The 15241-nt window shown below is 36.9% G+C and overlaps 1 protein-coding gene across 1 annotated transcript in view; it reads right to left on the bottom strand.

Annotated features, from left to right (window-relative positions):
* Positions 1 to 4681, bottom strand: part of MAL2 (mal, T cell differentiation protein 2) — a 29929-nt gene extending 25248 nt beyond the window's left edge. The window contains exon 1 of the mRNA XM_003760342.4: positions 4007 to 4681. Coding sequence (XP_003760390.1) covers positions 4007 to 4138 — 132 coding nt within the window. The 5' untranslated portion in view covers positions 4139 to 4681. The remainder of the gene's footprint in view (positions 1 to 4006) is intronic.
* Between the last annotated feature and the right edge of the window lie 10560 nt (positions 4682 to 15241).

The following is a 15241-nucleotide window of genomic DNA, read 5'->3' as shown; positions in this document are numbered from 1 at the left end:
CTATTTTCTTCCTCAATGCCTTTGCAAAGAATATTCCAAATGCTTCCCATTCCTTATGCTGTCTTCTTGGAATGCCTAGCTCCTTTCAAGTTTCATCTCGAGATTCTTCCTCTTACTGGGAGGCAGTAAGATATGATATTCCTTTCATGATATCCCTAGATGTTAGCATCCTCTCACTCCAACAATTACATTTCATCTATTTTGATTTGCTTTGTACATCCTGTTTCCTCCTTGAAGGGTAGCAACTATTTCATGCCCTGTACATAAAAGATGTTTAATAAATGCTTACTGAATTGAACTGAACACTTTGAGTGCTAATAAATTCACTACTTCTATATGAAGCCCATTCTACATGAAGCCCATTCCAAGGTATATTTTGGGAACTTAATTTAACTTAGGGAGCATATTGGGATAACTTTCAAGTCTGAAAATTTAGGCTACATTCAATACTACAAGTAAAAGACATATTTTAAGGGCAACATGTTGCTGTAACCACCCTAACCAAATTTACTCTCCTTACTTAAGACCCCTTATTTTTTCACTTTGAAACCAAATTGGGGCTAAGGATTTAATTCAATAGAATTTTAAATTTTCTTAAATTATATAACAAATATGCTGTACTTAACTAGAAGCATATTATTGTACTTCATTTGAAGATAACATTAGAAGCTACAAACTTATTTCACAGAGGTTCAAAACTCTCCATTGATGAGCTATGACACTTTTTTCTGGTCTAGAGACTGAAAGTGTAAAGCATATTAAAATCTCCAAAGATCATAGGGTTTAGAGCTAGAAGAGGCCTTAGTGATAACTTAAATTTAACTCCTTCTTTCAAAGATGAGAACACTGAAGTACAAACTTATAATTTCAGTGACATTGCCTCATGGGCATACATTCAATAGGTGATAATATCAAATTTTCAATCCAAGTTTTTTAATTGTAAACTTGATACTTTTTCAACTTAAGTAAAACTGGTCAGCCATTTTCCCTGAATGCTCCAACTACTACTGTCTTACAAGGCTATCCTGAACCAACCTATATCAGTCTCCTTCCACTGATAGCCTTAATCTTGTTCATACTAAATTAACATATTAAAAATTGATATTTATCAAGACCTCTTCCTTGCAGGAATTAAACTCAGGAAGTATGAGACACTGGGTAGCCATTTATTCTCGAGTTGGATTTTGAACCAAAGATGAAGAGACTAAGGATCATAAAGCTGATCGTTCTGCTCACAATGTCATGCTACTTAAGTGGCAGGCACAAGCAAAAGTCAAATTATATTAATCATATACACAAGTATGGAACAAATCTGCCTGTTAAACCACACACATGATTATGAGGATGAATGTGTTCTTCATATTGTAAGAAGTTATTGGTTTACTTTGCTTTGTTTCCTAAAAGTGATGATGTGTGATATGTTTTCTAAAATATCATTTTCCCTTGCTGAACAATGATTAGAAATCAGAGGGACAGTTGATAGAGGGTCAGAGGATCAGGTTCATAGAGTGACCTTAATAAATGCTTGAATTGAATTTAAAACAAGAACAAGGAATGGATGTAATTAATTTAGGCTACTCAATAAATACCACCATGCAAGGGGGGGGAGAGAGAAATAGAAGATGAGATGAGTGATGATGGTTAAATAAAAATTTGAACTTTTTTTTTAATTTTCAAGGAAGATACAAGCCTGTCTAAGTGAGAAAGAGAAGAATATGAAAAGAAGAGGTCAGTAATTCTAGAGAGAAGGAAAAAAAGTTTATGAGAGTGACCATAAGGTCAAACTCCCTTCAGAGGTGGGAAGGGATAGGACCTTAAATAAGGCAAGAAGTTTATACTTTTTTGAAGATGAATATGCCAGTCTTTTCTCATATATTGAAAAGAAGATGAAAGAAGAAAGAGATCTTTGTTTCTATATAGTGATGAAAAGCAATTTATCTTCTTATTAATATTTCTTTCACAAATTTGAAACATCACCTTGTTATCCTCTCCAGACTAAAGCATTCAAAACAATTAAAAAAAAAAAAAAAAAACTCTTCAACATCTGTTACTTTCCAGGTTATTTCCCTTTCTTACAGACCCACATCAAAATTAGTCCCATTTTCCATCCTTTAATTTTGCATGGATATCCCCAAACAGCCATCACTAGGTTCACTTTCAGGTGTTTATGAACTGGGGTCAAATTCAAAACTGTTTCCTTCAGCCTTGTAATATCTTATTATTAAGGTTGGTAACCTGTAGTTCAGTTGAGTGTCCATCCTTAGATTTAAACCTGAGCTAAACTTAACTTGGGGTACTTTGGAATGGTGGCACAATAAAGTAGAATACCAAATGCTCCAGATCCAGCTCAAATCCACAAAACAGAAACTGAAGCATCCAGATCCAGGTTATGCAAACTCCAAAGAGGAGGGGTGAGAAGAAAAGCTCAAATCAAGTAAACCTATCAACCTGCAGAAAATAAGGTCGTGTCTGGAATTCATTCTTTTATTTGTCATTCTCAGGACATGATGCAACATAAAGTTACCCAATTTTTGTTTGCACTTTTTTTTTTCTTTCCAGTCTATGATAAACTAAAGTTCTCCAACCCATAAAATGCCATTTTAAAAAAAGAGAGAAATTCCCCATTCCAAAGATATATGAACTACAAATTTGGGTGACACATTATGGTCAAAGGTGATCCCACCCACACCTGCAAGAGTCAAAGCTCATAAAAAAGGTTGTGTTGGAGGGGAGGGAGGAAGAGGAGAAAAAGGCGTGCCAGGGTCATATTTTCACCCTCCTCCAAGATTTTTCACATTCACCTGGTTTAGAAGCTGCCAAACATCTTAAGCCTAGACAGAGAGCCTCTCCTCACCACAAACTGTGTGTGTAACAGAGAGAGGGGAGGAGAGAGGGAAAAAAACGGAGAGGGAGGGAGAGAGGAAGAGAGAGAGAGGGAGAAAGAGAGAGGGGGGGGAAAGGGGAGAGAGAGAGAGGAGGGAGGGAGGGAGAGAGAGGGAGGGAGGGAGAGAGAGAGGAAGGGAGACAGGGAGGGAGGGAGAGAGAGGGAGGGAGGGAGAGAGAGAGGAAGGGAGACAGGGAGGGAGAGACAGAGAGAGAGACAGAGAGAGACAGAGAGAGACAGAGAGAGAGAGAGAAATGGGGGAAGAGAGGGAGGAAGGGAAGGAGAGAGAGAAGAAGAGAAGGAGGGAGAGAAGAGAGAGAGGGAAGGCCGGAGAGAGGGAGGGAGAGGGGGAAGTTGAGAGGGAGGGAGAGAGAGATGGGGAGTGAGGGGGAGGGAGGATGTTGTGGAAAGGCCCCGCAAAAATCCATACTCCCAATCTTTTACCTTCCTCCTTTAACTTCCTTAGAACCTCTCCTTCCAATCCCCAAGTGGGAGCCTGGAGGTGCAACCCTTCATGGTCACTTACTTACAAGGGTAGCTACACCTTTTCCCAGCCAACAAAATGGCAGGTTAGCAACAGGCGAGGCTGACAGCGCCTCGCTTCGCCCTAGGCTCAGTCGCCCTTCCCTGCACGGCCCTTCTACAAGAGCTCGAGCTACTACATCCCCAACCAAAGGGGAGTAACCCTTTCTCCCTCCAAGATGCCGACCCTTTCCCCATTTTGGATCTTTCTCCTTGCTCCAGTCTTAAGCAACAAGCAGCGAGTACCCCAGTACGAAAACCAGGAGCCAGGTAGCCAACGTAACAGGTGCTAGGGCAAGTGGCCCAGGCCACGCTGGGTGAGCTCCACCAGAGTGGCTGCGTGCAGAGTGGGGGAGAGGTTGGGGGTGGAGAAGAAGGAATAGTAGGCAAAGGGATTTGGGGAGAGGAAAGAGAAGGTGCAGAGCAAGCAGAGGAAGAGGACACAAGAGATTACACAGTCTGGCATGGACAGAAGAATGTTTTTTCGTTGATTCCCTCTCGACCCTGGTCACTTGTTCCCCACTTTCACCGCCCCCCTCCCCCGCTCGTTTTTTTTTTTTTCGACCCTCTTCCAGACATCTCCTTTCGCCCTCCACTCACAATCTCCAAACAGACGAAGGCTCCCGAGTAGGTCCGGAGGATATCGGGTCCTACTGGCAGGGTGACCCTGGGCGCCGGGAAAGAGACAGCAGGATTGGGGGTCGTTGGCATAGGCGCTCCGCCGGCCGACATGCTGCTGCTGTTACTGTTGCTGCTGCTCCCACTACTGCTGCTGCCCCTGCTGGGTGTGTAAAGGCTGCGCTACGCCTGCCTCCCCGGCTGCCAGTGCTGCCACCGCTCAGGCTGGCGCAGGGATTGCTGCTCTCCGCGCGCAGTTCCAGGCGCACCGGGAAGGGAAAGGAAAGGGAAAGGGGAGACGCTGCGGAGTAGCACAGGCGCTACCCTTCAGGCAGGCGGGGGCGGCTCGCGCCCTGTCACGTGGGCCCAGGTGAGCCCCGATCCCCAGGGGCGTTCTTCTCGCGTCACGTGTCCCCAGTGCTGGCACAGGTGCCACGGCTTAGGCCCTTCCAATGCACAACCTTCCGTTGGCTGCCCCTCCTTTCCACCCGCTTTTCTCCCTCCGTGGGTCTTGGGCATTCAATGATCAACCCTGGAGCACGAAGACTTTCATCTTCCTCCCAGAAGGGATGGAGAGGAGGTCCACTGAATCTATTGTTTTTTTCTTCTTCCTCCCACCCCCTTTCCACTTCCTTTCTCCTAACCCTGTTGACCCACTTTTTGTCGTTAAATGGAGAACTAGAGACTCACTACCTGTCAAGGTGACCCAGGAAGTGAAATGACAAGCTACTTCCAAAAGACTGTATTATTTTTAGGAGATGGTGGGAAGAAGTTAAGTGGATTTTCTAATTTTAACTTTTTTTTGGGGGGGGGGTAGAATCACAGCTTCTCTCTTGTAGTAAGAAAAATTACTTTGCAGTGATAGTCATACATATTTCCCATATGTTCTTGATAATGGTTGCTTAAAAAAGGGTTCACCCCTAATTCCCCATTGTTTATGTTTTAATATTCATTCCTTTCAGTCTTGTCGAACTCCTCATGACAACATTTTGAGTTTTCTTAGTAAAGATACTGGAATGGTTTGCAATTTCCTTACAGATGAGGAACTGAGGCAAAAAGGATTAAATGGCTTGCTCAGGCTACACACTTAGTGTCTGAGGATAGATTTGAACTCAGGAAGATTGTGTCTTCCTAGCACTCTATTCACTATGCCACCTACTGTCTTTTTATGCTTTAAGGAGTTCTTAACCGGGGGTCTATAAGTTTAAAATAAAATAATAAATTTCAAAATAAATCGTTTCCTTTGTATCATTAGGTATTTAATTTTATTCATTCTATTACATCCTTCTGAGAAATATCACACTCTTTACTCAACTGCCAAAGAGGTCTATTAAATTAAATTAAGCACTTCTTTAGGAACCTGAAGGTGGAGACTCTTCTAAATAGAACATCTGAAGCCCATATGTCTCTGCTGCATTGCACCTAAATTTTATCCTGCATTTTAGTGAATTTTTTTAAAGAGGAAAAACAATGGCCCAACTGGGAAGAGTAGCACCCTTCCCAGATACCAGTTGAGGGTGTGTTAACCAACATTATCAAAACAAATAAAAAGGACCAGGTTAATGCCAGAAAAGTAGACTCTCTTTTAAACCTTAATCTTATAGGTGCATTCTAGTTACTAATTCCCAATAAGCCAGTAGGAAGTGAATTTGAAGATATATTTTGAAAAACTGGCATAGAGTCAACAATTTTAATAAATGAAAATGTTAGGTGTGGTAGTAGTACCATAACATAATGATAAAACTGGGTGTAGATGAAACTCTTTGTGACTACCTACCTCTTACCTTCACACACAGGGAATCCCTTCCTTTGTACTTAGCAGGTGATTTTTATTCCTTTGAGAATTTACAGCTATCCAATTGTGTTTCAGCAGTATACCTAGAAATTGCTAAGTACTTGCATGGGATTCATTTGGATGTATTTGAATATAATCTCTTTATCTTCTATAAATGAATCAATTGAACTTTCCTCTAATTAGTGATTTAGAGATAGAAGGACATTGTCAAGTGTTATGGGCCAGAACTCTCTTTAAAACAAGGATTCTTACAAGGTGCTAACTCAGTGGAATTAAGAAAATGGTTATCTAGTATAGCATGGTGATTAATAGTTCTCTAGTTCAGTAATATACTTACTGCTTAATATAGTTCTGCAAGATCCACACCTATGGTAATGTAATTATAAGAGAACATATAAACTGTGACAAACTCAGCCAGAGTCAAAGCCAGAGAAGCCAAGCCGACTGGAGGTGGGAACTCAAGCTCTTGGAGGCAAGGAGTGACAGATTCATTCCATTGTCCACCTTTATGATGGCTGGAGGCTGAAGCATAAGTCCTGGGACTCAGAGAGATTCATTTCCATCTTCATCAGCCTCATGGTGGCTGGCCTGTCTTACTGCTCCCCCCACTGAGACTAAGGCCCAGGCAAGGAGACAATAAAGAATTTGGACTTTGGACTTTAACACCTGACTATTCCAGTGTTGATTACTTTGCTGAAAGAAGGCTGCTCCTAAGACCTTCAGAAAACCACCAAGAACATTACAGTCAAGTAATTAAATTTATGGACAGCTTCTTGAACTAAGAGAAGAGACCCTTCTATAGGGTCATGACTGAATAAATGTACCCTCTACAATGTAATGGACATGAGTTTGAAGATCTTTCATGAATCCATTATCTTCGCATCAAGGTCATTCTATTTTGGGGTGCCAAGAATTGTTTTCTCTGTCCTGACTTTAAGCTTAAATCTGCCTTCTTTGCAACTTCTGGTCTGTTCCTACTCTTCCTTCTGGCATTGAGAGGGACAAATTTACAATGTAAAAGGAGAAGGTGGTCACAAAATGCTACACTACCATATGCAGATGGCAGTTATGGGATGAGAACAAATGTTAGTGAGGAACAACATAGCTATGTGGATTCCTATAACCTATAGTTTATCCTGCTTGTAATTGTCTTGTTTGTAATTGATGCTTGTATGTTGTCTCTGCTATTAGATTGTGAATTCCCTGTCTTTTGCATTTCTTCCTATACTTTACCCTTAGTATAGTGCTAACTATTAATAGGTAATTGCCAACAACAAAATGTTTTTAGGAAGTGGCATGAAAATATCATCAAGCAGAGAATATGTCATCAGAAAATGAGATGAATTTGCTATATTGCAAGAACAAGAAATAACAAATGCACTAGGTATTGGGCAGGAAATCCATGGAAAGTTTTATATATATATATATATATATATATATATATATATTCAGTGAAATTTCATGGGAGAATATGGACAAGAAGTACACCAAAAAAAAAAGGATGGATAGATTGAAATTTGTCCTATAATAAGGAAATAGTTATATCAGCGAGATCCCAAATCCACTGAAGTATTGAATTACCCCTAGCCATATCTCCACAATCTTGAACTTTTGTTACCAATGTTGTCCCCTCTTCTGAATATTTTTACACAAGATTACTTCTCTCACAGCCAAGGACCCACTTTACTAAGAAAATAGAGCCATTATATTCCCCTTTTCTGTACTTCAAAACCATTTCCATGTTATTGCCCATTATCTTAGTTTTTGTTCATCTTTATGGTAGAAGTCCTTCTGATCGCTCAGACCAAACCCTTTACCTATGACCCTGATCTTATATCTACCAATCTCCTCTAAATTTTGACTCTTGCACAATTTCCTCTTTCTTATTTTTAAACTCATAAACTAGCTCTGTCATTGATGCTTTCCAATACACACAAGCCTACCAAAAGCTTAAAAACACTTAACTTTGGTAAATCCATTCTCAACTCTTGTTCTATTCTCTTTTTCCTTTCAGAAGCAAATACTTAAAAGAAAAGAATCATTTTGTACTTGTTTTCTCTACTTTGTAGTCTCTTTTTAATGTTACAATCCTTGTAATATGGCATCTGTCACCATTACTTAACTAAAACTTCTCTCTCCAAGGTTAATAATTTTACTCTTAACTAATGACTCAAATAGAATTATCTTCAGTCTTCATCAAATGGTAATTCAGGTTTTTCACACTGTTGACCATTTCCACATGCTAGATAAGGAAAGGTCCTGGTTCTATGCTAGATCATTATTCATTTCCTTGTCATTGAAAATATTTTCCAACACTGTCCTGAACACTTGTCTCTTTCTGAATATTACTTCCCATGATGATCTTATCAACTTCCAGAGGGTTAAATTATTATATAAGAGCAGGTAACTCCCAAATGTACACATCCAACTCTCATTTTTTTCTTGAGCTCCAGTGTGACATCAGCACTGCTTGATAGATATATCCACTTTTAATAGAACTATAATTCACAAATATGTCAAATGATGAAGCTCCATCAATTGACACAATGCATTTTCTTTTATCCACTAAAAAAAAAAACAGATTGAATGAAAATTTTTATTTCAAAATAAAAATATAATAAATCTTTTTTATTAATCAGTTTGCTTCTTTTAGTGTTAAATCCCCAACTCAACATGAATCAGGAAATGATTATTTTTTTCTCAGAAACTTGTCCCTCCATAAATCTTTGTTTGAGAACAACACTATTCTTTCTTGCATGAATTAACAATTTCAGTCATCAATGGTTGTTTCTTCTACCTAACCTTCTGCTCATAATTAATCAATTGCTAAATCTTGTCAAGTCCACATAAATAAGATCTCTTGGGTCCCTTTCCTCTCCACTAACTCTTCTACTGCTTTATCCAGGTCTACTTTATCCATTACTTTTCCTCTTTCAATAGTAACAATTTGGGTCCCTGCAACCACTCTCTCTCTTCTATCTGCCATTCAGCAGCCAAAAGAATATTCTTAAAATGCTGGTCCAATTAAGTCTCTTCCTTGTTCAATAATCATCACACCTTTAATATTAAATAACAAACTCCTCTTGATGTTTGAAATTAAAGTGTTGGCAATCTAGATTCAACCTAACTTTCAGATTTATTCCATATCACTTTCTTTCATGCATTCTAGTTTCCAGACAATCTTCTTGGATTTAATGTTCCATCTCTTTACTCTGTGCCTTTTCACAGACTATATTTCCTAATAAAAATACATTTCTTCCTCATCTATGCTTGTCAGGATTCTAATCATCCTTTAAAACTCAATCCAGATACTACCCTCTTAAGAAGTCCTTCTTTCCCCTCCAGCTCTCTGCTTTTTTACATAAAATTATTTATTTATCTATGAACATACCAGGTCCTCCAAAAAACCATAAGCTTCTTGATGACAGGCTTTGTTTTGTTTGTGTCTTTATATTCCTACTGAATGATACAGTGTTTTGCACATAAAAAGAACTTAATATATGCTTGTTGAATTTCAGTATGATCAACTGCTCTTTTTAATCTCTATGAAGCTCTTGTTTATTCTTCTTAAATTTTCCTTTCATATCTTCAGCTCATTTTTCTAATTCTTAGGATCTCTTTGAATCTCTATTCTGTCACCCAGCCCATTACATAGATGAAATTCATATTAGCCATAAATGAAATAAGCATAATTATATCTATGTCTTAATCTAAATTGCTGATAAAATCTTAAACAGAAAGACTAGGACTAAGAATCAAATCTATTAAAAACCTACCTATAAGTTCATATTAAACTGTTAATCAGTGTACTTGTGTATGATTATTCAACCAGTTTCTGTACCACCTAACTATATAGTATCAACTAGTATAAATATCTCCATATTATTCTCAAGAATGCTATGATGCTATGCTTTGTCATATTCCTTGTTGCTATCTAGACATGTTGGTATAAGCACTAAATCTTTCCTTCAGGTCCTTGGAAATAGCATGGTATCCCATCTATATAAAATGGTTTATCCATTATCTTCCCTTAATGTTGGCATTATATGGTGAAGTTGATAGAGTTTTGAACTTACTTTGAGGTAAAAGAATTCATATCCTTACTTAGATACTTAGATACACAAGTATAATCTGAGCTTGTCACTGAAACTTTCCTGGACCTAGTAATCTGTAGATAATAATAGCATCTATTTTACAGAAATGATGTTAGGATTGAATAACATACATAAAGTGCCATGAAAATTTTAAAGTGCTGTATAGAAGTTGTTGTGATTGTTACCACCATTACTAAGAAAGGATTTGAATTCTTTTACCTCAAAGTAAGTTCAAAACTCTATCAACTTCACCATGTCTTCTAATTAGTAGGGCTAGAATCCCCATTTTCACAATCATTGATTTATCAAACGTTGTAGCATTTCAGGGGCAATGTTATTTTTTGGCTAGAGTCTATGGACTCCTTTCAAAAAAGCAGAACTGGGAAAAGAAGCCTTCAAAGTACAATATGAATGAAGTTATAGAACAGCTCATTTATTCCAAAACAGAAAGCAGTGCTAAACTGGGAAGAGTACCAGAGTGAAATACCTCTGATTTAAATGGGGTTAACCACTTAAAAGTATAGTTACAGATAGTTAGGAAGCTAATATTTTAAATGTCATCAGAACATAAAATAGTTGTACAATGCTGCTAATTAGCCATTTTATATTTCATTTATATCTTGAACATAATCCAGTCAAATATTCAATCTTAATCTTCTTGATACCTTTTATCTCTAATGCAAATGCCTCCCCTGCTGTCAGTCACTTCTGCTCTGGTGGACACTATCACCTTGCGGACCTCCTAGTATGTTTGGACTGTGGGGAACTCACAAGCTCTCAGCTCAAATATGGCCATCTCAAGGGTATTTAGAAAATAAAATTCCCAAAAGGCAGCTCCAATCTGGGTTCAGACATGCTTTGTTAAGACCTAGGATCATAGCTACATGGAAGGTTAAGGGAAGAATGGCACCAACTGCTCTTTTTCAACTTGGCTACTGAGCTGTTCAAAGATTTTACTCTTCAAAGGCAAAAGAAGGAAAAGAATTACTAAAAGGGGTCTATCAAATTCCAGTTCATCAACCAATTAAGAACCTTTTTGTCATTTCATTGTAAGCCCCTAAATCACTCATGGACAAACAGAGACTCATCCTCAAGCTTCTATGGGGTTGCCAAGAATCCAGAAATGGTGACAGGACATGTAGCAAAAAGGGGAATGTAACTGCTATGATACTAATGCAATACTTGTTCTAGGATGCAGTTTCAAACCATATTCCTCTCTCCAGCCTCCAGAGTAGCTTTCCTATTCTCCTTTGAATAATTATGCATTTTATTGAAAAAGTCTCTACAACATTTGGGGTCTTATCACAAGTGGCACAATGTCATTTGCAAGCTGGAGTATCTGTAGATAAACTCTCTTTTATTTGGCCTTTGAGAACGATTTTCTCTGTCACACTAGTAAACACCTTTGGTGGACATATCTAGTCTTTCTTTTTTGAAACTTTTAATGAATGGTTAGACAAAATTATTTCCCTGACTGTACTATTAAAATACATATAAAAGATCGTTTATTATTTGATTATAGTCTAAAATTATGCTTTGTTCTACTTGTTTACTTTTTTCTTATAATTACCATACTTCTTAAATAATTATGACAAGGATGAGATACTTTGTAAAAAATTATCTTTTAAAGCTTGACTTTACCCTACTCCAATGTATCAAGTATATATACTTAATGTATGTATAGATTGTCAAAAATATTGTAGACATAAGAAAAACAATCATGTGATTTGGTAGCATTAATACTTAATAAATACTAGGGGTGTGGAATCAGTTTAATCTTAAATTTAAATCCAGCCTCAGACATCAAGTAGCTGTTTAGCACTCACAAGTAACATGTGTCAGTCTCACTTTCCTCAATTATAAAATGGGGATAGCAAAAATATCTACTTTCCAAGATTGTTGTTTTTAATAAAACATGTTTAATAAATAAAATATTTAATAAAAAGCTGTTCTCTTCCCTTTTTCCTTCTTCTTTTCTTCTTACTTTAACTGATTATTTAATTGCTGAATTTTTTGGCCAATTTTAAAAGGTGATATTACTGTGAGCTTTTCCATTCTTTTGGAATCTTTTCTTTTTGGTAACTTGAAAAACCAATCCTTGAATATACTTAAAGTTGTTTCACCTACAGCAGTGGTTCCTTATTTATATATTTAACCAGATCCATTGAATCATCTTTTCCTTAAATTGCATTAGCATTTCTTTTTAAAAATGAACACTTGAGTTTCAAATTCTATCCTTCCTTACCTGTAATGTTCTTCTCTCAAATATAATGTTCTCTGGGAGTAGTTTTCTTGGGGGGCTGGTGGGAGCAGCCTTTGTTTCAGTTCAAAGTAATAATCACCTCAAATGCAGCCAAGAGTTAAAGTCCAATGTCTGCACTTTATTGTCTCCTTCAAAATAGCCCCATTGGCTTTCTTAGAGGCCTATCTCTCTCCTTGGTTCCAACAGTTCCTCCTGAATGAACTTCTAGTGGGCTTCTGTGGGCTTGTGGGCTTCTGACTTGTAAATCTCCCCAAGTCAATCCTAGTTGAGGTTCCTAGCTTATATATGCTCTCTAATGTATGAACTCTAATGTATGAACTAATGTGTGAACTCTCTTAAAGGTATGGACTCTAAAGATGTGAACTAAGTACATAAGCATTGTCTCTATCAATTCCAGTGACTTGCACCTCGTTTCAAGTTCTGGCCCATAACACTTACCTCCCTTTTCTCTTCCTTGAGATGGTAAGCAAAAGCAATCAATACCGATTATACTTTGCAATTTTGTAAAACATTTCCATGTTAGTCATTTTGTACAAAAAGAATCAAAGAAAAGAAAAAAAAATGAAGGAAAGTGAAAAATAGTATCCTTAAGTCTTTATTCAATCAACATCAGTTCTCTATTTGGTGGTGGATAGCATGTTTCATCATTCATCCTTTAAGGTTGTCTTGGATCATTGTAAGTCATTCACAATTCATTGAACAATATTGCTACTATTGTGTGCAGTGTTCTTCTGGTTCTGCCAACTTCACTATGCATCAATTCATGTGAATATTTCCATTTTTTTCCCCTTGAAATTACCCTGCCTGCCATTCCTTAGAACATAATAATATTCCAGTAGAATCATATACACAGCTTGTTAACCATCCACAATTTATGGGCATCCTTTTGATATCTAATTCTTATCTATCACAAAAAAGAGCTGCTGTAAATATTTTTATACAAATAATTTTTTACCTTTTTTTTTGGATGTCTTTGAGATATAACCTAGCAATGGTATTGCTGGATGAAAGGGTTTGCACATTTTTATATTCCTTTGGGCATAATTCCAAAATTCTCCCTAGAATGTTGGATCAGTTCACAGCTCCACAATAGTGCATTAGTGTCTCAGTTTTCTCATATCCCCTCTAACATCCAACATTTTTCTTTTTTAAAAAAAATCATAATAGCCACTGTGATATGGATGAGCTGACAAGGGCATTTCACATAGCAAATTCAGGCACTAAAGTACTGAGTTTCAAATATTCTTTTATCCTTGAGAATGAGTCATCATCAAAATTCCAAGAAAGTCTGTTACAATTCTTGATCATTTGCTGTCCTCCTTTCAGTTTCATCCACAGATTTTCTCAGCATGATCTGACTTATTGCAGTCTCACACCAATTTTTTTTTTGAGCTTATGTTCACTTTGAAATGTTGTTGCATGGCATTTTTCATTGTTCTCCAAATTAAATGTTGAACAAATTAGCTTGTATTCTGTGCCACCATTTCTCCTGGTCACCCTTCTTCCTGCTTGTCAAAGAAATAAAGTATTTTAACTAATATTATTTCTAGACTTTTACATTCTGGTTTTACAATTGTTAAATTTATTTAAGAAATTATAATATGATGTATTTAATTTATACTTTAACATATTTAACATGTATTGGTTAACCTGCCATCTGCAAAAGGAGGGGGAGGGAGAGGGGGAAGGAGGGGAAAAATTGGAACAAAAGGTTTGGCAATTGTCAGTGCTGTAAAATTACCCATGCATATAACTTGTAAATAAAAATCATTTTAAAAAAAGAAATTATAATATTAAAAGCAATTTCCCAATCCTTCCACATTACACAACTTCTTTAAATAGGTTGGGTTGGGGGTGAAATGATTATGTATCTTCTACTCTTTTGGCATTCACATAATTTAGTATTAATTTTGACATTAGTTCATACTGTTCAATGATATGATGTCGCTAAGACTGCTAATTCTGAAACAATTCCCATATTTGTTGTCACTCAATTCAATTTATAATTGATAAGATATAGTCAATTTAATTTGTTCTAATGTTATTAGATATTTATCACACTTTTTCATTCTTCTTGAAAATGCTATACTGTATAAGCTTGCTATTTATGGCTTCTTTATAAGCCTTTCGTCTTTATAATTGATTTAATTGAAACCATATTTTCTAATATTCATCTACTATGTTTCTATATTTCCATTTTGCTCTGAAATTATAAAGCATCCAATAAATAATGGATCATAAATATAGGGATAAAAATGATCTTAGAGGCTAGCTAGACCAATCACTTCATTTTATATATGAGGAAACTGAGGCACATAAGTTGTGATTTGCCCAAGATCATATAGATAGTGACAAAGATAGAATTTGAATCCAAGTCCTCTGATTACAAATTCAGTCTTCTTGCCATTGCATCACTCTGTTTCTTGAGTAAATGATGATTTAAGTTGAAGAATGCTATCAAGATTTTAACAGTATTTTCCCATCCTTTTCTGTTGTTGTCATTTAAGTTCTTGTCTAATTCTTCATGTCCCCATTTGGGATTTTTCTTGGCAAAGACACTGGAATGATTTGCCATTTTTTTTCTCTTGATCATTTTACAGATGAGGAAACTGAGGCAAACAAGGTGAAGTGACTTGTCCAAAGCTACACATGAGGAAGCAACACTTATTCCTGACTTCAGGGTCAATACTCTATACTCTCTGCTACTTAACTGGTCTCTCTATCCTTTAAGAAGTGTTTCATCATTTGCTATCACAGCAGTCTGTTTTCTTGTTCTCATTTCAGGCATTGCAAGGAATGATGACCAAGTTTCCCAAGTTGCCTTTGGGTACATGATGAAACGAATTGCTTCATTTACTTCTTTAAGAAGAATCTATGAACTATCTTTCCCTCTAGTTTCTCCATATTGCCCATTATCATTTATTGAGAGAATGTCAATCCAGGTTTGATTTTTCCCCTCTATTTATATAGCATATTTATTATCTGTTGGACTAAAACTATACATTAACAGCGCCAAAGTCTTTAATATTTGCAAGTGATCTAAAATCTACCTCCTTTTACTTCCT

The sequence above is a fragment of the Sarcophilus harrisii genome, chromosome 1 (genome assembly GCF_902635505.1).
Source record: "Sarcophilus harrisii chromosome 1, mSarHar1.11, whole genome shotgun sequence".
In the NCBI taxonomy this organism is placed as follows: Eukaryota; Metazoa; Chordata; class Mammalia; order Dasyuromorphia; family Dasyuridae; genus Sarcophilus; species Sarcophilus harrisii.
This window is presented reverse-complemented; position numbering and strand designations above follow the sequence as displayed.